This window comes from Protomyctophum bolini, assembly GCF_963924005.1.
Source record: "Protomyctophum bolini genome assembly, chromosome: 10".
In the NCBI taxonomy this organism is placed as follows: Eukaryota; Metazoa; Chordata; class Actinopteri; order Myctophiformes; family Myctophidae; genus Protomyctophum; species Protomyctophum bolini.
The window spans coordinates 7,299,226-7,323,325 of NC_137871.1; the positions used below are offsets into that span (position 1 = coordinate 7,299,226).

Consider the following 24,100-nt stretch of genomic DNA (forward strand, 5'->3'; position numbering starts at 1 on the left):
GCTCTAGCCAGCGCTGCTCCGTTGACTAGCATTGCGCAACGTTCATGTGTTTGAGGCCATGACACGTGAACGAATGTTTCATACGTGAACGCAGCACAAACGGCACAATGATAGTCAACAGCACAGCGCGTTCATGTGTTTGAGGCAAATCCATCCCAGAATGCACTCTGTTCCTATACCAGGAAGGAGGAGTGAAATCGCCTCATGCGCTTTTGAGCAACTTAATGCAAAGTGGATGGGAGGAGAACTCGGGTGCCTTCTCTATTCATATATAACTCTATGGATAGATTGGGTTGAGAACTGGCTCATTTCTTCTTCTCCTTCCTCTTCTTCTTCTTCCGGACGGTGAGCGTCGTCGCCCCCTTGTGGGACAGCGTGGTGTCCACCAGCGCGGGGGGTTTGGCGGTCTTGTAGGCCGCGGACCTCCTGAGGCGCTCGCCCTTCACGCCGACCACGTGGGGCAGCAGAGGAGGGGTCCTCAGGCCCAGGCCGGTCCCCCGGGGCGCGTGGGCCCTGAGCACCATCTGGGCCCCCTCCACCCCGGTCACCGCTACCCAGCCTGTCACACAGAGAACACACGGCACGTCACAAAGGACCAATACGGCAATATGGAAGTATTGTGTGGCAGTTAAAGCACCAATACGGTAATATGGAAGTATTGTGTGGCAGTTAAAGCACCAATACGGTAATATGGAAGTATTGTGTGGCAGTTAAAGCACCAATACGGTAATATGGAAGTATTGTGTGGCAGTCAAAGCACCAATACGGTAATATGGAAGTATTGTGTGACAGTCAAAGCACCAATACGGTAATATGGAAGTATTGTGTGGCAGTTAAAGCACCAATACGGTAATATGGAAGTATTGTGTGGCAGTTAAAGCACCAATACGGTAATATGGAAGTATTGTGTGGCAGTCAAAGCACCAATACGGTAATATGGAAGTATTGTGTGACAGTCAAAGCACCAATACGGTAATATGGAAGTATTGTGTGGCAGTTAAAGCACCAATACGGTAATATGGAAGTATTGTGTGGCAGTCAAAGCACCAATACGGTAATATGGAAGTATTGTGTGACAGTCAAAGCACCAATACGGTAATATGGAAGTATTGTGTGACAGTCAAAGCACCAATACGGTAATATGGAAGTATTGTGTGACAGTCAAAGCACCAATACGGCAATATGGAAGTATTGTGTGACAGTCAAAGCACCAATACAGTAATATGGAAGTATTGTGTGACAGTCAAAGCACAAATACGGTAATATGGAAGTATTGTGTGACAGTCAAAGCACTAATACGGTAATATGGAAGTATTGTGTGGCAGTTAAAGCACCAATACGGTAATATGGAAGTATTGTGTGGCAGTTAAAGCACAAATACAGTAATATGGAAGTATTGTGTGACAGTCAAAGCACAAATACAGTAATATGGAAGTATTGTGTGACAGTCAAAGCACTAATACGGTAATATGGAAGTATTGTGTGACAGTCAAAGCACAAATACAGTAATATGGAAGTATTGTGTGACAGTCAAAGCACCAATACGGTAATATGGAAGTATTGTGTGACAGTCAAAGCACTAATACGGTAATATGGAAGTATTGTGTGACAGTCAAAGCACAAATACAGTAATATGGAAGTATTGTGTGACAGTCAAAGCACAAATACGGTAATATGGAAGTATTGTGTGACAGTCAAAGCACAAATACAGTAATATGGAAGTATTGTGTGACAGTCAAAGCACAAATACAGTAATATGGAAGTATTGTGTGACAGTCAAAGCACAAATACAGTAATATGGAAGTATTGTGTGACAGTTAAAGCACCAATACGGTAATATGGAAGTATTGTGTGACAGTTAAAGCACCAATACGGTAATATGGAAGTATTGTGTGACAGTTAAAGCACCAATACGGTAATATGGAAGTATTGTGTGACAGTCAAAGCACAAATACGGTAATATGGAAGTATTGTGTGACAGTTAAAGCACCAATACGGTAATATGGAAGTATTGTGTGGCAGTTAAAGCACCAATACGGTAATATGGAAGTATTGTGTGACAGTCAAAGCACCAATACGGTAATATGGAAGTATTGTGTGACAGTCAAAGCACCAATACGGTAATATGGAAGTATTGTGTGACAGTCAAAGCACCAATACGGTAATATGGAAGTATTGTGTGACAGTCAAAGCACAAATACAGTAATATGGAAGTATTGTGTGACAGTCAAAGCACCAATACGGTAATATGGAAGTATTGTGTGACAGTCAAAGCACCAATACGGTAATATGGAAGTATTGTGTGGCAGTCAAAGCACCAATACGGTAATATGGAAGTATTGTGTGGCAGTCAAAGCACCAATACGGTAATATGGAAGTATTGTGTGACAGTCAAAGCACCAATACGGTAATATGGAAGTATTGTGTGGCAGTTAAAGCACCAATACGGTAATATGGAAGTATTGTGTGACAGTCAAAGCACAAATACAGTAATATGGAAGTATTGTGTGACAGTCAAAGCACCAATACGGTAATATGGAAGTATTGTGTGACAGTTAAAGCACCAATACGGTAATATGGAAGTATTGTGTGACAGTTAAAGCACCAATACGGTAATATGGAAGTATTGTGTGACAGTCAAAGCACCAATACGGTAATATGGAAGTATGAGTCAAACATCGACGGTGAATTTGTGTGTGTCGGTGAATGTGTGTGTGTGTGTGTGTGTGTGTGTGTGTCGGTGAATGTGTGTGTGTGTGTGTGTGTGTGTCGGTGAATGTTTGTGTGTGTGTGTCGGTGAATGTGTGTGTGTGTGTGTGTGTGTGTGTGTGTCGGTGAATGTGTGTGTGTGTGTGTGTGTGGCCTCTGACTGACCTGCGGAGGACATGGTGAGGTCAGCGCTGGCGGTCATGTGACCCTGTCCCTCCAGGGTAAACTCCTCCCACACCAGAGGAGGAAACGTCCTCATTCGCTGCTCGCCTCCCATCGGCACCTGACGACAACAACAACAACAACATAACTAAACAAAAAACAATAATTACAATTTCACAATGTAAAGGTCTGGCTGCGATTAACCCATTCTGACCTGAGATCAGATTCATACGAGGTTTCCACTGGACACACACACTGGTCTGATTATAACCCATTCTGACCTGAGATCAGATTCTAAAAATGTCAGTCGTTCTTCGATTTTTCAAAAAAAGCAGACCTACAAGCTCGTAGCGCGCGTGGAAGGAACACATTATTCCAACCAGTTCCTTTCCCCTCCATCAGGCGCCCCGGCTGGCCAGGGGGAGGCAGTTTAGAGACCAGGATTACTGCATGTTTTTGTGAGGGTACCTACCCTTGGGGACACGGGGAGAATATGTGAGGGTACCTACCCTAGGGGACACGGGGAGAACATGTGAGGGTACCTACCCTAGGGGACACGGGGAGAACATGTGAGGGTACCTACCCTAGGGGACACGGGGAGAACATGTGAGGGTACCTACCCTAGGGGACACGGGGAGAACATGTGAGGGTACCTACCCTATAGGGGACACGGGGAGAACATGTGAGGGTACCTACCCTAGGGGACAGGGGGAGAACATGTGAGGGTACCTACCCTAGGGGACACGGGGAGAACATGTGAGGGTACCTACCCTAGGGGACACGGGGAGAACATGTGAGGGTACCTACCCTAGGGGACACGGGGAGAACATGTGAGGGTACCTACCCTATAGGGGACACGGGGAGAACATGTGAGGGTACCTACCCTAGGGGACATGGGGAGAACATGTGAGGATACCTACCCTATAGGGGACACGGGGAGAACATGTGAGGGTACCTACCCTATAGGGGACACGGGGAGAACATGTGAGGGTACCTACCCTAGAGGACATGGGGAGAACATGTGAGGGTACCTACCCTATAGGGGACACGGGGAGAACATGTGAGGGTACCTACCCTAGGGGACACAGGGAGAACATGTGAGGGTACCTACCCTATAGGGGACACGGGGAGAACATGTGAGGGTACCTACCCTAGGGGACACAGGAAGAACATGTGAGGGTACCTACCCTAGGGGACATGGGGAGAACATGTGAGGGTACCTACCCTAGGGGACACAGGGAGAACATGTGAGGGTATCTACCCTAGGGGACACGGGGAGAACATGTGAGGGTACCTACCCTAGGGGACACGGGGAGAACATGTGAGGGTACCTACCCTAGGGGACACGGGGAGAACATGTGAGGGTACCTACCCTAGGGGACACGGGGAGAACATGTGAGGGTACCTACCCTAGGGGACACGGGGAGAACATGCAAACTCCACACAGAAAGACCCTTTCGCCATCAGTGCCCAACCCCGCCTCGGGTATGGGCACTGATGACGCGGAGGAGGGAACACGCCCCCAGCGGGAATCGAACCCAGGACCCTCTAGCTGTGAGGCGACGGCACTACCCACTGTAGTAGATTCACGTTTGAGCAAGAATCGTGCAGCACAATAATTAATAATTAATATTATTAATGGTGTCGGACAGGCTGTGTGTTCGTTCTCACGCCCAGCATAATAATAATATTGAATACTAATTATTCATATTAATAATGTGTGGTGGTTCTCACCCCCAGCATAATAATAATAATGAATACTAATTATTCATATTAATAAATGTGTGGTGGTTCTCACCCCCAGCAGGGCAGAGCGTCCTCCGTGCTTGGCGTAAACCTCGTCGGCGCGCTCCAGGGTGGTGACGTGAAGAGGGAGCAGGTTGGAGGCAACCACGCTCAGCCAGCAGGGATGTTCTCCCTGTTAGAGGAACAATGGGTCAGACAGGCAGGCAGACAGACAGACAGGCAGGCAGACAGACAGGCAGACAGACAGACAGACAGACAGACAGACAGACAGGCAGGCAGACAGACAGGCAGACAGACAGACAGGCAGGCAGACAGACAGACAGGCAGGCAGACAGACAGGCAGACAGACAGACAGACAGACAGGCAGGCAGACAGACCTGTATATAGTCCACCCGTCCCACTCCTCCCAGGAACAGCGTCATTCCAGGCTTCAGGACGAATGTTCTGGGAACGATGGCTCTGGTGGGAACGACCATCTTGACCTCCTCCTCCGTCAGCAGGCTGAGCAGCTGAGAGAGACAGACAGACAGACAGACAGACAGACAGACAGACAGACAGACAGACAGACAGACAGACAGACAGACAGACAGACAGACAGACAGACAGACTACAAATCAGAACTCACATCCTTCATTATTCAAATTAAATGAATTAATTATATGCATGATTCCGGGCGTGTCGTATTAAATTACATTAATGAATAGATTAAACTCACGTCGTTATCCTTCATGATTCCAGGTGTGTCGTACAGCCAGTGAGCGCCTTTCAGCTCGTTGTGAGTGAACTCAACCGCTGGCGCACTGGAACCTAGAACAATACATAGAACAATGAACACTGGAACCTAGAACAATACATAGAACAATACATAGAACAATAAACACTGGAACCTAGAACAATACATAGAACAATACATAGAACAATAAACACTGGAACCTAGAACAATACATAGAACAATACATAGAACAATAAACACTGGAACCTAGAACAATACATAGAACAATACATAGAACAATAAACACTGGAACCTAGAACAATACATAGAACAATAAACACTGGAACCTAGAACAATACATAGAACAATAAACACTGGAACCTAGAACAATACATAGAACAATGAACACTGGAACCTAGAACAATACATAGAACAATACATAGAACAATAAACACTGGAACCTAGAACAATACATAGAACAATACATAGAACAATAAACACTGGAACCTAGAACAATACATAGAACAATAAACACTGGAACCTAGAACAATACATAGAACAATAAACACTGGAACCTAGAACAATACATAGAACAATGAACACTGGAACCTAGAACAATACATAGAACAATACATAGAACAATAAACACTGGAACCTAGAACAATACATAGAACAATACATAGAACAATACATAGAACAATAAACACTGGAACCTAGAACAATACATAGAACAATAAACACTGGAACCTAGAACAATACATAGAACAATAAACACTGGAACCTAGAACAATACATAGAACAATAAACACTGGAACCTAGAACAATACATAGAACAATAAACACTGGAACCTAGAACAATACATAGAACAATAAACACTGGAACCTAGAACAATACATAGAACAATACATAGAACAATAAACACTGGAACCTAGAACAATACATAGAACAATAAACACTGGAACCTAGAACAATACATAGAACAATACATAGAACAATAAACACTGGAACCTAGAACAATACATAGAACAATAAACACTGGAACCTAGAACAATGCATAGAACAATAAACACTGGAACCTAGAACAATACATAGAACAATACATAGAACAATACATAGAACAATAAACACTGGAACCTAGAACAATACATAGAACAATAAACACTGGAACCTAGAACAATACATAGAACAATAAACACTGGAACCTAGCGCAAGTTTTCTTTTTTTTCCTATTTTTTCCATTTTTTTTCCTTTTTGTCGCGCTTTCTTAAAGTTTTTTCTTATTTTGTTTTTCTATTTTTTTTGGTTGTTGAGAAACGGCTCCTAAAACATTATTTGACACTTTTAGCTGTTGAAAAACAGCTTCTAACCATTATTTGACACTTTTGGCTGTTGAAATAAAGCATTTCTATCATAAATACAATACTAAACTACTGATACACGAGAACCTGACAATAGCAAAACGCTTAGTCCCAATACTTGACTCCGATTGGCTGGTTCCAGATCAGACCGCGTAGTAAATCTCGCGATAATCTACACACCATGAATCAGTTCATATCAATCCCAGGTTGCGTGACAGTGATCCTGCATCACTGAGGCTGAACTAGGGAAGGAGAGCGCTCGGTTTCCTTAAATGATGGAGTGCCACAATTTTTGTATTTTTCCAGTTTTTCATGTGTCTATGAGGTGACAGTACTTCATTAGACACCCTGGAGTTGTTTTTATGTGCAATGGTGTATTAACTTTGTATTTAGGGTTTCTTCCTGGAGGCTGAACCCTTGACAGTCAAACGGGGCCAATGAAGTAAACAGTAATATAGTGACACCACACTATCAGCCCCTCCCCTAACCCCTCCCCCTTTATCATACAACTACAGCTGTGGGTGCGGCTTCAGTTCAGGTGGATCACCACCCATCACCACCCACCAGGCAAACCAGGCATACTTAATGAACTGGTGGGCGTGTCCACATAAAAGCATGATTTTAACAAATACTGTACACTTTTTGTAAAAAGTTCTTCCGCCTTATATTGTAATAATACCTGATGATCAAGTTTTAGGGTGTAAGAAAATGGTGGCACTCCATCTTTAACCCATTCTGAACGGGAACCCATTTTGGTGTTAGCGTCATGTTATGCTTTAGCTATTGAAAAATAGCAGATCTACAAGCTCGTAGCGCTCCACTCGGTGGCGCGCTATGAGCTTGTAGATCTGCTATTTTTTGAAAAATCGATCTCAGGTCAGAATGGGTTAATCAGACCAGTGTGTGTGTCCAGTGGAAACCTCGTATGAATCTGATCTCAGGTCAGAATGGGTTAACAAACCCTGGCCACTGTGCTTTCTACCAAGCTTCTACAAAAATTGTGGAAATGTGCTAATCTTTGAATATATTGTATATTCTACCGGCACGGGTCGTTTCGAGGAAGCAATATGATTGGTTGAAACAGCCTTCTAGCCGGTGGTCAAACCAGCACCGTTCACCACCTATAATCAAAACAAAGAATTCAGCCGCTCTGTTCTCCCAGAGCGCTATAGCAAACTCGGTGGCTAGGCTAGCTAGTTTCTTGGGACATTTGTGGTCGTAGTGACTACACATCTGTCATTAAAAAATATATATTCTTTCAGCGATTGTCTTAGTTTTAAGGGTAACTGTGGTAGAACTGCAACTTCGTCTCGTTCCTGACCGCATCACTGTCGTGGCAATAAATCACGTTAACCCACACCCTCCTCGTGTGATATTGCTTAATTCTTCCACAGCGAACGTTTTAACTCAGATGGGGTGTAGGCAGGCCGAATACACAACATGATATTTGGGGTCCGTGACATGAACTGGTTTGAGCACCACTGACACAGAAACCTAGGTTTTAATCAGAAAGCCGTCAGCATTTAGATGACATTTGTATAATCTTGTCTTAATGCTTCAAGGTGACTGACCTGGTCTTCTGTGGTCTCCACTGTCCTCTTCACTGTAGGCCAGACTGTCTGGATCAAAGTCTATGACCTGTCTGCTGGGAGGGGCCACAAATGTCCTGCCTACACGACCTGCACACACACACACACACACACACACACACACACACACACACACACACACACACACACACACACACACACACAGTCTATGAGGTGACAGTACTTCATTAGAGCCCTTGGTGTGGTTATGTCATGTGTTTATGAGGTGACAGTACTTCATTAGAGCCCTTGTTATGTCATGTGTTTATGAGGTGACAGTACTTCATTAGAGCCCTTGGCGTGGTTGTTATGTCATGTACCCTGTTCCCTTTGATCTTACCCACTAGGTACCCTGTTCCCTTTGATCTTACACACTAGGTACCCTGTTCCCTTTGATCTTACCCACTAGGTACCCTGTTCCCTTTGATCTTACCCACTAGGTACCCTGTTCCCTTTGATCTTACACACTAGGTACCCTGTTCCCTTTGATCTTATCCACTAGGTACCCTGTTCCCTTTGATCTTACCCACTAGGTACCCTGTTCCCTTTGATCTTACACACTAGGTACCCTGTTCCCTTTGATCTTACCCACTAGGTACCCTGTTCCCTTTGATCTTACCCACTAGGTACCCTGTTCCCTTTGATCTTACACACTAGGTACCCTGTTCCCTTTGATCTTACCCACTAGGTACCCTGTTCCCTTTGATCTTACCCACTAGGTACCCTGTTCCCTTTGATCTTACCCACTAGGTACCCTGTTCCCTTTGATCTTACACACTAGGTACCCTGTTCCCTTTGATCTTATCCACTAGGTACCCTGTTCCCTTTGATCTTACCCACTAGGTACCCTGTTCCCTTTGATCTTACCCACTAGGTACCCCTGCTTGCTGAAGTGCTGCAGCCTCTTCAGCTCCTCGGGGGAGAGGTCGCCCTCTGTCTGCGTGGAGGCCGTCTGCAGCCTCTCGCGTCTCCTGAACATCCTGGCGGAAGTCGGGTTGATGATGGGGAACTTCAGCAGGTCCAGAGTGGTCCCTGAAGGGTTAACACAATGTTAAACTAACTTCAGCAGGTCCAGAGTGGTCCCTGAAGGGTTAACACAATGTTAAACTAACTTCAGCAGGTCCAGAGTGGTCCCTGAAGGGTTAACACAATGTTAAACTAACTTCAGCAGGTCCAGAGTGGTCCCTGAAGGGTTAACACAATGTTAAACTAACTTCAGCAGGTCCAGAGTGGTCCCTGAAGGGTTAGCACAATGTTAAACTAACTTCAGCAGGTCCAGAGTGGTCCCTGAAGGGTTAACACAATGTTAAATGGTGCATTTATATAGCGCCTATATGCAAGGTGTTTTACATTCACTACATTCACACACCGATGGCGGCGGAAACCATGCAAGGCACCAACCATGACCTTAGCCTTAACCCTTAACCTCCCACGGGGCAGCACACAATTTACAATTTTACAATGTAGGCGTTTAGCAGACGCTCTTGATCCAGAGCGACTTACATTTAAGCAAAAACAAAAGCATGTCATACATCACATATATATAAAAAGTTTAGTTATCATGAATCATGTATAAGCTAAGAACGTAACAGTGGAGTATCTATGTCAACTATACATACTATACTATATTATATATTATACAATAATACATGTGTACTATAAAGTGCTATATGACTACATAAAAAGCAATTATAGTGCCGTCTACGTAACGAGCTATAAGTCGGTCAAAAATACTATCTAAGTCGACATAAAATGCTATCTAAGGGGCTAGGCTAGGGAAAGTGCTACGGGCCATGGTGGAGTCTGAAGAGGTGGGTTTTCAGACTACGGCGGAAGATTGGGAGTGAGGCTGCAGTTCTGACTGTGATGGGAAGTGCATTCCATAGTTTTGGAGCCAGAAGGGAGAAGACTTTGGGACGTGTGGAGCGTTGTTGTCCTGGCGTTTTTAGTGAGGGTACCTCCAGCTTCCCTGCGTTGGCTGATCTGAGTGCGTGGGAGGGTTTGTAGGGTTCGATCATACTTGTGAGATGTGGGGGAGCCATGCCTTTGGTTGCTTTGAATGCCAGCATCAGAGTTTTGTATTCTGTGCGGGCAGCGACCGGGAGCCAGTGGAGGGAGCGGAGCAGGGGGGAGACGTGTGAGAATTTTGGCTGGTTGAAGACCAAGCGAGCTGCGGCATTTTTGGATCAGTTGGAGAGGCTTAAGTGCACATACCGGTAGGCCAGTAAGGAGGGAGTTAGCGTTGTCTACGGAGATAGTTAGCTCGGGCATGACTTAGCTGGGAAGAGGAGAAGCTCAGTCTTGTCTGGGTTCACCTAAACCTAACCTTAAAGGGTAAAACCACTTTTTTTGAGGTTTGGGTTGTGTAGTTACTTTGCCATGATGCAACTCCAAATGTGGACAAGAAATAAAAAATAACTGCTCCAGTGATTAGAAATTGATAATTCAAAATATGCTCCTCATTGACTTACGTTGTAGCTAAAACAGCTCTCAAAGTCACTCTTTTAGTACGTAAACAAACACAAACAATGTTGATTCAGACAATATAGAGCATCACCAAAACTCATGTGGTTTTATTTTTTCATAAAAATGTTAGATTCCTGTTGATTTTACTATTTGAAGATCTGGATCCGGATCCACGGATCCAGTCCGGGTTTTCTTCCCAATAAAATGGACAAATCAACAGGAAGATTTTTATGAAAAAATAAAACTACATGAGTTTTGGTGATGCTCTATATTGTCTGAATCAACATTGTTTGTGTTTGTTTATGTACTAAAAGAGTGACTTTGAGAGCTGTTTTAGCTACAATGTAAGTCAATGAGGAGCATATTTTGAATTATCAATCAAAAATCAATCACTGGAGCAGTTATTTTTTATTTCTTGTCCACATTTGGAGTTGCATCATGGCAAAGTAACTACACAACCCAAACCTCAAAAAACCCTTTAACCCTCTCCCAACTAGAAATACAGTAATGACATTTCACTCATAAGGTTAGGGTTAGGGTGCGTGCGTCTCTCACCAGGCCACGGGGAGATGGTGGCTTTATGGTGGGCTTGTAGATCTGGTCCTTTAGACTTGCAGTAGTCGGAGTCCAGCAGCATGTTGAACAACGTGGACTTCCCTGCGTTGGCCGTCCCCACCAGATACACGTCCCCCTGAAACCATGTATTAATTACTACAGTTCCGCCTGGAACCATTTACAATTTACTCATTATTATTTACCGTTTACACAATTTGCAATGTATAGACACTCTATACCAGACAGTGGCCATTGTGGTTAGAGTGTCCGCCCTGAGACTGGGAGGTTGGGAGTGTCACACGTGAGTCACTTGTGTTTGATTGCTTTGAGTGCTACGTCTACATAACATGCTGGTGATAAACTGTGAGTATACACTGCATAGTGATAGTATGTTTTCTCATGCCAATAAAGCCCTTTGAATTGAATTGAATTGAATTGACACGTCTACATAACATGCTGGTGATCTGAATTACCTTGTACTTCCAGGAGCGCTGCAGACTGGAGATCAGCTCCTCCACCCCGTAGCCTGTCTTGGCACTGATCAGATGGACGTCTTTATGGAAGACAGAGACAGAGATCATTACATTATTACATACAGACATGATCAGGTCTTTATGGAAGAGAGACAGACAATATTACATGATTACATACAGACATGATCAGGTCTTTATGGAAGAGAGACAGACAATATTACATTATTACATACAGACATGATCAGGTCTTTATGGAAGACAGAGACAGACAATATTACATTATTACATACAGTACATGATCAGATGGACGACTTTATGGAAAGAGATGGAATAATGATCAGGTCTTAATGTTAGAGGAGCAGACAGGACAAATAATGGAATATTAATAAGGTCTTTATGTTAGAGAGGAGCAGACAGGACAAATAATGGAATATTAATAAGGTCTTTATGTTAGAGAGGGGCAGACAGGACAAATAATGGAATATTAATAAGGTCTTTATGTTAGAGAGGAGCAGACAGGGCAAATAATGGAATATTAATAAGGTCTTTATGTTAGAGAGGGGCAGACAGGACAAATAATGGAATATTAATAAGGTCTTTATGTCAGAGAGGGGCAGACAGGGCAAATAATGGAATATTAATAAGGTCTTTATGTCAGAGAGGGGCAGACAGGGCAAATAATGGAATATTAATAAGGTCTTTATGTCAGAGAGGAGCAGACAGGGCAAATAATGGAATAATATGAATAAGGTCTTTATGTTAGAGAGGAGCAGACAGGGCAAATAATTGAATAATATTAATAAGGCTTTATGTTAGAGAGGAGCAGACAGGGCAAATAATGGAATATTAATAAGGTCTTTATGTCAGAGAGGGGCAGACAGGGCAAATAATGGAATATTAATAAGGTCTTTATGTCAGAGAGGGGCAGACAGGGCAAATAATGGAATATTAATAAGGTCTTTATGTTAGAGAGGAGCAGACAGGGCAAATAATGGAATATTAATAAGGTCTTTATGTTAGAGAGGAGCAGACAGGACAAATAATGGAATAATATTAATAAGGTCTTTATGTTAGAGAGGGGGAGACAGGGCAAATAATGGAATAATATTAATAAGGTCTTTATGTTAGAGAGGGGCAGACAGGGCAAATAATGGAATAATATTAATAAGGTCTTTATGTTAGAGAGGAGCAGACAGGACAAATAATGGAATATTAATAAGGTCTTTATGTTAGAGAGGAGCAGACAGGGCAAATAATGGAATAATATTAATAAGGTCTTTATGTTAGAGAGGAGCAGACAGGGCAAATAATGGAATATTAATAAGGTCTTTATGTTAGAGAGGGGCAGACAGGGCAAATAATGGAATATTAATAAGGTCTTTATGTTAGAGAGGAGCAGACAGGACAAATAATTGAATAATAATAATATGGTCTTTATGTTAGAGAGGAGCAGACAGGACAAATAATTGAATAATATTAACATGGTCTTTATGTTAGAGAGGAGCAGACAGGACAAATAATGGAATATTAATAAGGTCTTTATGTCAGAGAGGGGCAGACAGGGCAAATAATGGAATATTAATAAGGTCTTTATGTTAGAGAGGAGCAGACAGGACAAATAATGGAATATTAATAAGGTCTTTATGTTAGAGAGGGGCAGACAGGACAAATAATGGAATATTAATAAGGTCTTTATGTCAGAGAGGGGCAGACAGGGCAAATAATGGAATATTAATAAGGTCTTTATGTCAGAGAGGGGCAGACAGGGCAAATAATGGAATATTAATAAGGTCTTTATGTCAGAGAGGAGCAGACAGGGCAAATAATGGAATAATATGAATAAGGTCTTTATGTTAGAGAGGAGCAGACAGGGCAAATAATTGAATAATATTAATAAGGCTTTATGTTAGAGAGGAGCAGACAGGGCAAATAATGGAATATTAATAAGGTCTTTATGTCAGAGAGGGGCAGACAGGGCAAATAATGGAATATTAATAAGGTCTTTATGTCAGAGAGGGGCAGACAGGGCAAATAATGGAATATTAATAAGGTCTTTATGTTAGAGAGGAGCAGACAGGGCAAATAATGGAATATTAATAAGGTCTTTATGTTAGAGAGGAGCAGACAGGACAAATAATGGAATAATATTAATAAGGTCTTTATGTTAGAGAGGGGGAGACAGGGCAAATAATGGAATAATATTAATAAGGTCTTTATGTTAGAGAGGGGCAGACAGGGCAAATAATGGAATAATATTAATAAGGTCTTTGTGTTAGAGAGGAGCAGACAGGACAAATAATGGAATATTAATAAGGTCTTTATGTTAGAGAGGAGCAGACAGGGCAAATAATGGAATAATATTAATAAGGTCTTTATGTTAGAGAGGAGCAGACAGGGCAAATAATGGAATATTAATAAGGTCTTTATGTTAGAGAGGGGCAGACAGGGCAAATAATGGAATATTAATAAGGTCTTTATGTTAGAGAGGAGCAGACAGGACAAATAATTGAATAATAATAATATGGTCTTTATGTTAGAGAGGAGCAGACAGGACAAATAATTGAATAATATTAACATGGTCTTTATGTTAGAGAGGAGCAGACAGGGCAAATAATTGGAATATTAATAAGGTCTTTATGTCAGAGAGGGGCAGACAGGGCAAATAATGGAATATTAATAAGGTCTTTATGTCAGAGAGGGGCAGACAGGGCAAATAATGGAATAATATTAATAAGGTCTTTATGTCAGAGAGGGGCAGACAGGGCAAATAATGGAATATTAATAAGGTCTTTATGTTAGAGAGGAGCAGACAGGGCAAATAATGGAATATTAATAAGGTCTTTATGTCAGAGAGGGGGAGACAGGGCAAATAATGGAATATTAATAAGGTCTTAATGTTAGAGAGGAGCAGACAGGGCAAATAATGGAATATTAATAAGGTCTTAATGTTAGAGAGGAGCAGACAGGGCAAATAATGGAATATTAATAAGGTCTTTATGTTAGAGAGGGGCAGACAGGGCAAATAATCTAATCTAATCTAATAATGTCTCCCAGCCCCGCCTGGCTGCAGTATAGTGGCTGACCTAGGGTCAGATCTTACCTTTAACGTTGTCTCCCAGCCCCGCCAGGCTGCAGTATAGTGGCTGACCTGGGGTCAGATCTTACCTTTAACGTTGTCTCCCAGCCCCACCAGGCTGCAGTATAGTGGCTGACCTGGGGTCAGATCTTACCTTTAACGTTGTCTCCCAGCCCCGCCAGGCTGCAGTATAGTGGCTGACCTGGGGTCAGATCTTACCTTTAACGTTGTCTCCCAGCCCCGCCAAGCTGCAGTATAGTGGCTGACCTGGGGTCAGATCTTACCTTTAACGTTGTCTCCCAGCCCCGCCTGGCTGCAGTATAGTGGCTGACCTGGGGTCAGATCTTACCTTTAACGTTGTCTCCCAGCCCCGCCAGGCTGCAGTAGTGGCTGAGCTGTCGTCGGACGCGGGCCAGGTAGTTGGGGGCGTCGCCCGGCAGCAGGTCCACCTTGTTGCCCAGAACCACCACGCGTTTGTTCCGGCCCACCAGGCCCGGCAGGTCAGGGACCACGGAGTCCGGCAGGTCCAGCAGGTCCACGATCAGCAGGACCAGAGCCGTGTGGGCCTTGATGCCACTGACCACCTTCCTGTATTAACAGACGTTACAGTGTGTTGACCACCTTCCTACATTAACAGACGTTACAGTGTGTTGACCACCTTCCTGTATTAACAGACGTTACAGTGTGTTGACCACCTTCCTGTATTAACAGACGTTACAGTGTGTTGACCACCTTCCTGTATTAACAGACGTTACAGTGTGTTGACCACCTTCCTGTATTAACAGACGTTACAGTGTGTTGACCACCTTCCTGCATTAACAGATGTTACAGTGTTGACCAGCAGGAACAGAGCTGTATGAAGGTGGTCAGTGGCCTTGGTGCCACTGACCACCTTCATACAGTCGGGGTTTCCACACATTCTTCTCCAATGAAGTTACAAAAACGTTTCCAGAATATTTAACCCAATTCCAATGCCTACCGTATAGAACAATCACGCAGCTCAATAATTGAGTCTCTTACTCCAACACAACGACAGACCAATAATTGAGTCTCTTACTCCAACACAACGACAGACCAATAATTGAGTCTCTTACTCCAACACAACGACAGACAGTCTAAGCAACAACAAAGCATAGACTATAGAATGCTCTCATTCAATTTCCAAATCTCGTGCCAAATCTTTGCTGCTACACCACCTGTCGTAGGGCAAAGGATCAGTCACGCTTGCAGCACGCCGTGAGCTTATAGATCTGTTTTTTTTCGTCACGTCCTGTACACAATAAGCTAAAATCACACAGGCCGTTCGGCAAAAATCGACTCATTAACAAAATAAATAGCCAAAAACAATGCATAGCCACATATGTTTCCAGGACTCTTGAACAATTCCAAACCTTTTTCAAGGTTTGGGGAATTTCGTTTCTTTTTTTTTTTTCTTTCAAAAATAAAATATATATTTCCCAGGAATTGGACCGGGTCCGTGGGAACCACGACTTTAGGCGGAATATCGCCTAAAGCCTTTCCCGATACAAGCCGGCAACACAAGCCCACCACACACCGGTTGCGTCCGCCGCGCCGCCCCGCGCGGCGCCGCAGACGGTGTGCGATGGGCTTTACCTGTAGTCCTCCGCAGACATCTTGACGGAGAGCGCCCTCTGGTGGTGGGTGAGGAGGTAGCAGCGCTGGCACACGGCCTCCCGGAGGCCGTTCTGGCGGACCAAGGGCTTGAACTTCTCCGAGGGCATGAAGCCGGCCGTGTGGGCCTCGGTGCAGTGGAGCACAGCGCCGCAGCCCGAGCAGCAGGTGGCGCTGGCGGGCTCCGACACGTCAGCAGAGCCGAAGATCTTCTGCTCTCCTTTCAGGGCTTCGGGGTCCTTCCTCCTCCTGTTGACAACCAGCAGAGGTGCATTTTTAGCCCATTCTTCTGACCTGAGATCAGATTCATACGAGGTTTCCACTGGACACACACTGGTCTGATTAACCCATTCTGACCTGAGATCAGATTCATACGAGGTTTCCACTGGACACACACAACTGGGTCTGATTAACCCATTCTGACCTGAGATCAGATTCTCTAAAAAATGTCAGTCGTTCTTCGATTTTTCAAAGAAAAAAGCAGACCTACAAGCTCGTAGCGCGCCACTCGGTGGCGCGCTATGAGAATTTACAATTTACAATTTAGGCATTTAGCAGACGCTCTTAATCCAGAGCGACTTACATTAAGTAAGAACAAAAAAGCATGGGGAATACATCACATAAAAACATTTATCATGAAACATGCGTAAGCTAAGAACGTAACAGTGGAATATCTATAATGAAATAAGCTATACATCTATACTACTATGATATACATTATGTACTATGACGTGCTATGACTACATACAATGCACTTATGCTGTTTACATAACATGCTATAAGTCTGTATCAAATGCTATCTAAGTCTACAGAATTGCTATCTAAGGGGGTGATGGGGTAAGTGCTATGGGCCATGATGGAGTCTGAAAAGGTGGGTTTTCAGACTACGGCGGAAGATTGGGAGTGATGCTGCAGTTCTGACTGCAATGGGAAGTGCATTCCACAGTTTTGGAGCCAGAAGGGAGAAGAGTTTGGGACGTGTGGAGCGTTGTCCCGGCGTTTTTAGTGAGGGTACTTCCAGCTTCCCTGCGTTGGCTGATCTGAGTGAGCGGGAGGGTTTGTAGGGTTCGATCATACTTGCAAGATATGGGGGAGCCGTGCCTTTGGTTGCTTTGAATGCCAGCATCAGAGTTTTGTATTCTGTGCGGGCAGCGACCGGGAGCCAGTGGAGGGAGCGGAGCAGGGGGGAGACATGTGAGAATTTTGGCTGGTTGAAGACCAAGCGAGCTGCGGCATTTTGGATCAGCTGGAGAGGCTTAAGTGCACATGCTGGTAGGCCAGTAAGGAGTTACAATAGTCGAGTTTTGACAAGACTGTTGTCTGTAGATCTGCTATTTTTCAATAGCTAAAGCATGATATGATGCTAACACCAAAACGGGTTCCCGTTCAGAATGGGTTAGTTATGGGTGTCAAAAAAAATCGATTCGAATTGGAATCTCGATTCCCGTTATGAACGATTCAAAATTGATTCAGAATTTCCAAAAATCTAAAAAAAATATATATATATATATATATATATAATTTATTTGTTTTAGATTATTTTTTCTGCTTACAGTTACAGTTTTCACTACATGGTGTTTGTGATATTATGACATGTAAGCTTACTCTAATCACAGTAAACATCATGTCTTCATGAGTCATTTTCAAGTTACTGCAGTCAGTACTCGTCACTTCAGATCAGCACAGCTGTATTGTATTGTATACATATATTGTATTGTATTGTATTGTATTGTATTGTATTGTATTGTATTGTATTGCTTTTGGATTTTGAATCGAATCGAATCGTGACCCCAATAATTGGAATGGAATCTTATTTGTTTTGTCTTAGTCTGGAGAGTACAGACTGAAGCCTAGGCTTATTACGTCTACCCTTTTGTCATTTAACTTAAATAAATATGAATAAATATCTATACCCCTTTTTACAGGTTTTTAAACTAAAACACTCTCACGTCTCTTCTTTCTACTGAACAATGCAATATTCAAGTAAAGGAATACAATAAGAGTGCTTTCTTTTTTCTTTTTTTTTCTAAAAAACAAAACAAAGCAATATGTATATAAAATAATAATAGTCACAGTAGTAACATATTCACACAAAAAAGCAATAAAACAAATGGCACTTATAGCACTATGGCCAAAAAACGCAGTAACACTTGATTTGAACCTTTACTCTGTGTAGCTATTTTGCGTCCCAAAACGCAGTTTATAGTTAACCCATTCTGACCTGAGATCAGATTCATACGAGGTTTCCACTAGGACACACACTGGTCTGATGAACCCATTCTGACCTGAGATCAGATTCTAAAAATGTCAGTCGTTCTTCGATTTTTCAAAAAATAGCAGACCTACAAGCTCGTAGCGCGCCACTCGGTGGCGCGCTACGAGCTTGTAGATCTGCTATAGCTATTTAGCTATGCTTTATCTATTTCAATAGCTAAAGCATAACATGATGCTAGCACCAAAATGGGTTCCCGGTCAGAATGGGTTAAGGGACGCAATAAAACAACGACCTCTGCATCCACGGGATGCACTACTGTACTCAGCATGTACAGTAAAAAAAAATACATGTTAAATAGTTATAGTTATAAATAATAATCAATTATTCTGTTTTCTACATGAATATAACCACATTACAACCAAGAAATGGCAAAATATGACTCCTAACGTCGTTGAAGTGGGACTCATAAAATGTCTCTGGGACTCAGAGACATCCCTGCATCCTGGGACTCATTTCTAAAAGACCATCCCTGCATCCTGGGACTCATTTCTAAAAGACCACCCCTGCACCCTGGGACTCATCTCTAAAAGACCATCCCTGCATCCTGGGACTCATTTCTAAAAGACCATCCCCTGCATCCTGGGACTCATCTCTAAAAGACCATCCCTGCATCCTGGGACCCATTTCTAAAAGACCATCCCTGCATCCTGGGACTCATTTCTAAAAGACCATCCCTGCAACCTGGGACTCATTTCTAAAAGACCACCCCTGCACCCTGGGACTCATCTCTAAAAGACCATCCCTGCATCCTGGGACTCATTTCTAAAAGACCATCCCTGCATCCTGGGACTCATTTCTAAAAGACCATCCCCTGCATCCTGGGACTCATCTCTAAAAGACCATCCCTGCACCCTGGGACTCATTTCTAAAAGACCATCCCTGCATCCTGGGACTCATTTCTAAAAGACCATCCCTGCATCCTGGGACTCATTTCTAAAAGACCATCCCTGCATCCTGGGACTCATCTCTAAAAGACCATCCCTGCATCCTGGGACTCATCTCTAAAAGACCATCCCTGCATCCTGGGACTCAATACATTGAAAACATATTATTTACATCACTGCTGTTGACACCAGAGAAGATCAGATGAGATCTGTATTCCATTTAGAACAGACGTCGAAATTCAAAAAGATTCTTCTAAGACTAAATCCTGACAGTTTTCTGGAATGCCTCATGTTTCTATGTCAGTGGTGCTCAATATTTCATGTCAAGGACCCTCAAAAATTATATGTAGTTCCAGGGACCCCCCTCCTAGAAGCAAAGATTTGAGTTAAAAACGTTCGCTGTGAAAGAATATATGCCGTAATGACAGATTTCACACTTGCTGAAAATGCAAACTAAGTGTAAAATGACTTATACTGGATCTCTTGTCCACTAGTCCCTTCCTAACATTTTAGTCTAGTTTTTATTTGTTGACGAAAGTGTCAATATATTTAGTTTTAGTCATCATAGCTTAGTTTTTATTTAGTTTTTAACTTTTTTCTAAAAATGTCAGTCGTTCTTCGATTTTTCAAAAAATAGCAGACCTACAAGCTCGTAGCGCGCCACTCGGTGGCGCGCTACGAGCTTGTAGATCTGCTATAGCTATTTAGCTATGCTTTATCTATTTCAATAGCTAAAGCATAACATGATGCTAGCACCAAAATGGGTTCCCGGTCAGAATGGGTTAAGGGACGCAATAAAACAACGACCTCTGCATCCACGGGATGCACTACTGTACTCAGCATGTACAGTAAAAAAAAATACATGTTAAATAGTTATAGTTATAAATAATAATCAATTATTCTGTTTTCTACATGAATATAACCACATTACAACCAAGAAATGGCAAAATATGACTCCTAACGTCGTTGAAGTGGGACTCATAAAATGTCTCTGGGACTCAGAGACATCCCTGCATCCTGGGACTCATTTCTAAAAGACCATCCCTGCATCCTGGGACTCATTTCTAAAAGACCACCCCTGCACCCTGGGACTCATCTCTAAAAGACCATCCCTGCATCCTGGGACTCATTTCTAAAAGACCATCCCCTGCATCCTGGGACTCATCTCTAAAAGACCATCCCTGCATCCTGGGACCCATTTCTAAAAGACCATCCCTGCATCCTGGGACTCATTTCTAAAAGACCATCCCTGCAACCTGGGACTCATTTCTAAAAGACCACCCCTGCACCCTGGGACTCATCTCTAAAAGACCATCCCTGCATCCTGGGACTCATTTCTAAAAGACCATCCCTGCATCCTGGGACTCATTTCTAAAAGACCATCCCCTGCATCCTGGGACTCATCTCTAAAAGACCATCCCTGCACCCTGGGACTCATTTCTAAAAGACCATCCCTGCATCCTGGGACTCATTTCTAAAAGACCATCCCTGCATCCTGGGACTCATTTCTAAAAGACCATCCCTGCATCCTGGGACTCATCTCTAAAAGACCATCCCTGCATCCTGGGACTCATCTCTAAAAGACCATCCCTGCATCCTGGGACTCAATACATTGAAAACATATTATTAGTGTGGTTGCCCAACAGGGCAACCAGACTCTTGTAATTGTAACACTTTATTATTCATTCCACTTATTAGTGTGGTTGCCTCTGGAGAGGCAACCAGACTCTTGTAATTGTAACACTTTATTATTATTATTCCACACCTGGAGTAAGACAAAGTTTGCCGCCCTACAACAACAAGAAGTTTTGACTGTACGCACTTGAGCCATATGTCAAATTGACCGGAAAAATCGGGAATCGTGTGCTTGTACTTTGCTAAGAGAAATGTTGTATATTTTATTTGATATGAATTTATTAGTGAATTAAATTTCCCCATTGACATGAATGGGGAAATGCAAAAAAACACATTCAAGTATTTTTCCCTCTGAGACTGTAAGCACTATAGTTACAAAACTTTCAGGGATATTTCCTAATTATCACTAAAATTAATTAAAAATATAATTTTTTAGGTCGGCCTCATGGTGGCGCTATAACATCCCACTTTACCTTTTGGCTCATAACTCTTGAACCGTAGGTCGTAACATCAAAATTATTTTCCCCCTGGATTCCTTGGGTCATGACGCGTCTCCCCATATAGGCCACGCCCTTTTCCGCCATGATGGATTTTCCGCCATTTTGAATTTTGTCCAAAACACACTTTTTGCTTTTCCCCCTACAGATTTTGTACAAATGTCACAGAAATCGGCACACGTGACCTCTGGACCCATCCGATTAAAAAACCGACTTCAGAATTTCGATAGTGCGTGTCGTTCGGCCGTAACCGTCGTCCGAAGTCAGTAGGAGGGGCCTATATCACGAAAAACGCCATAAATCACGAACGGAATGTCCAATCCATCCGAAATTCGAATCGCACGTCCGGGGTGGTTCGTTCGACCGAGTTCCGAAAGCAATTCCATTTTCATCCACAGGGGGCGCCGCAAACGCAATAAATGTAACCGTCTGTCGGGAAAACATGAATTTCGGGGGTCGAATCCCCTCCGAATGACTTACACGCGACCTGAGACGTGACTCGAAACCGTAGCAGGCCGGCAATATCAGCGGGAGGGGTATCTTTGCTAAGAGAAATGTTGTATATTTTATTTGATATGAATTTATTAGTGAAGGGGTATATATGTGAGCCGCCGCGGCAACCACACTCTGCAATTTTTCAAAATTGCGACCTTTCTAGTTCCATAGTTTATTCCACTAGTCTTTATTTTGACGCACTACCCCTCCCTCAGTTTTGACTGTACGCACTTGAGCCATATGTCAAATTGACCGGAAAAATCGGGAATCGATGGCGTGTACTTTGCTAAGAGAAATGTTGTATAGTTTAATTGATATGAATTTATTAGTGAATTAAATTATCCCATTGACTTCAATGGAAAAATGCAAAAAATCACATTCAAGTATTTTTCCCTCTGAGACTGTAAGCACTATAGTTACAAAACTTGGAGGAATATTTCCTAATTATCACTAAAATTAATTAAAAATATATTTTTTTAGGTCGGCCTCATGGTGGCGCTATAACAGCCCACTTTACCTTTTGGCTCATAACTCTTGAACCGTATGTCGTAAAATCAAAATTATTTTTTCCCTGGATTCCTTGGGTCATGACGCATCTCCCCATATAGGCCACGCCCATTTCCGCCATGATGGATTTTCCGCCATTTTGAATTTTGTCCAAAACACACTTTTTGCTTTTCCTCCTACAGATTTTGTCCAAATCTCACAAAAATCTGTACACGTGATCTCTGGACCCATCCGATTAAAACAGAAACGCAGATTTTCGGTAGTGCGTATCGTTCGGCCGTAATCGTCTTCCGAAGTCAGTAGGAGGGGCCTATATCACGAAAAATGCCATAAATCACGAACGGAATGTCCAATCCATCCCAAATTTGAATCACATGTCCGGGGTGGTTCGTTCAACCGAGTTCCAAAAGCAATTCCATTTTCATCCATAGGGGGCGCCGCAAACGCGATAAATGTAACCGTTTGTCGGAAAACCAGAATTTCGGGGGTTAAATCCCCTCCGAATTACTTACACACGATCTAAGGTGTGACTTGAAACTGTAACAGGCTGGCAATATCAGTGGGAGGGGTATATATATGTAAGCCACTGCGGCAACCACACTCTGCAATTTTTTAAAATTGCGACCTCTCCGAGGTTGTCTAGTTTACATCACTGCTGTTGACACCAGAGAAGATCAGATGAGATCTGTATTCCATTTAGAACAGACGTCGAAATTCAAAAAGATTCTTCTAAGACTAAATCCTGACAGTTTTCTGGAATGCCTCATGTTTCTATGTCAGTGGTGCTCAATATTTCATGTCAAGGACCCTCAAAAATTATATGTAGTTCCAGGGACCCCCCTCCTAGAAGCAAAGATTTGAGTTAAAAACGTTCGCTGTGAAAGAATATATGCCGTAATGACAGATTTCACACTTGCTGAAAATGCAAACTAAGTGTAAAATGACTTATACTGGATCTCTTGTCCACTAGTCCCTTCCTAACATTTTAGTCTAGTTTTTATTTGTTGACGAAAGTGTCAATATATTTAGTTTTAGTCATCATAGCTTAGTTTTTATTTAGTTTTTAACTTTTTTATTTTTTTATATCCCACGATTTTGTAACCCATTTTTCACCCCTGTGTCAATCATCTACTGTGATCCTGGCTCTACACACCCTCCACCAACCTATAGTCCCCCATATATGGGGGACAAGGGGAGACCAACCTAGTCCCCATATATGGGGGACAAGGGGAGAGCAACCTAGTCCCCATATATGGGGGACAAGGGGAGAGCAACCTAGTCCCCATATATGGGGGACAAGGGGAGACCAACCTAGTCCCCATATATGG

General features: G+C 42.9%; 1 protein-coding gene across 2 annotated transcripts in view; it reads right to left on the reverse strand.

The window, feature by feature from the left end:
• LOC308322027 (nitric oxide-associated protein 1-like) overlaps window positions 1-24,100 on the reverse strand; it is a 32,920-nt gene continuing 8,820 nt past the window's right edge. The window contains exons 4-14 of one of the 2 annotated variants that reach the window (XM_080773207.1): window positions 16,462-16,725; window positions 15,197-15,435; window positions 11,772-11,851; window positions 11,299-11,434; window positions 9,145-9,309; window positions 8,260-8,367; window positions 5,333-5,424; window positions 4,995-5,126; window positions 4,670-4,789; window positions 2,875-2,992; window positions 1-559 (exon numbers count right to left, since the gene is read on the reverse strand). In XM_080773207.1, the coding sequence (XP_080629333.1) occupies window positions 306-559; window positions 2,875-2,992; window positions 4,670-4,789; window positions 4,995-5,126; window positions 5,333-5,424; window positions 8,260-8,367; window positions 9,145-9,309; window positions 11,299-11,434; window positions 11,772-11,851; window positions 15,197-15,435; window positions 16,462-16,725 (1,708 nt within the window). In that variant the 3' untranslated portion in view covers window positions 1-305. Of the gene's footprint in view, window positions 560-2,874; window positions 2,993-4,669; window positions 4,790-4,994; window positions 5,127-5,332; window positions 5,425-8,259; window positions 8,368-9,144; window positions 9,310-11,298; window positions 11,435-11,771; window positions 11,852-15,196; window positions 15,436-16,461; window positions 16,729-24,100 lie in introns of both variants that reach the window. The other variant, XM_080773206.1, reaches the window with a different exon arrangement.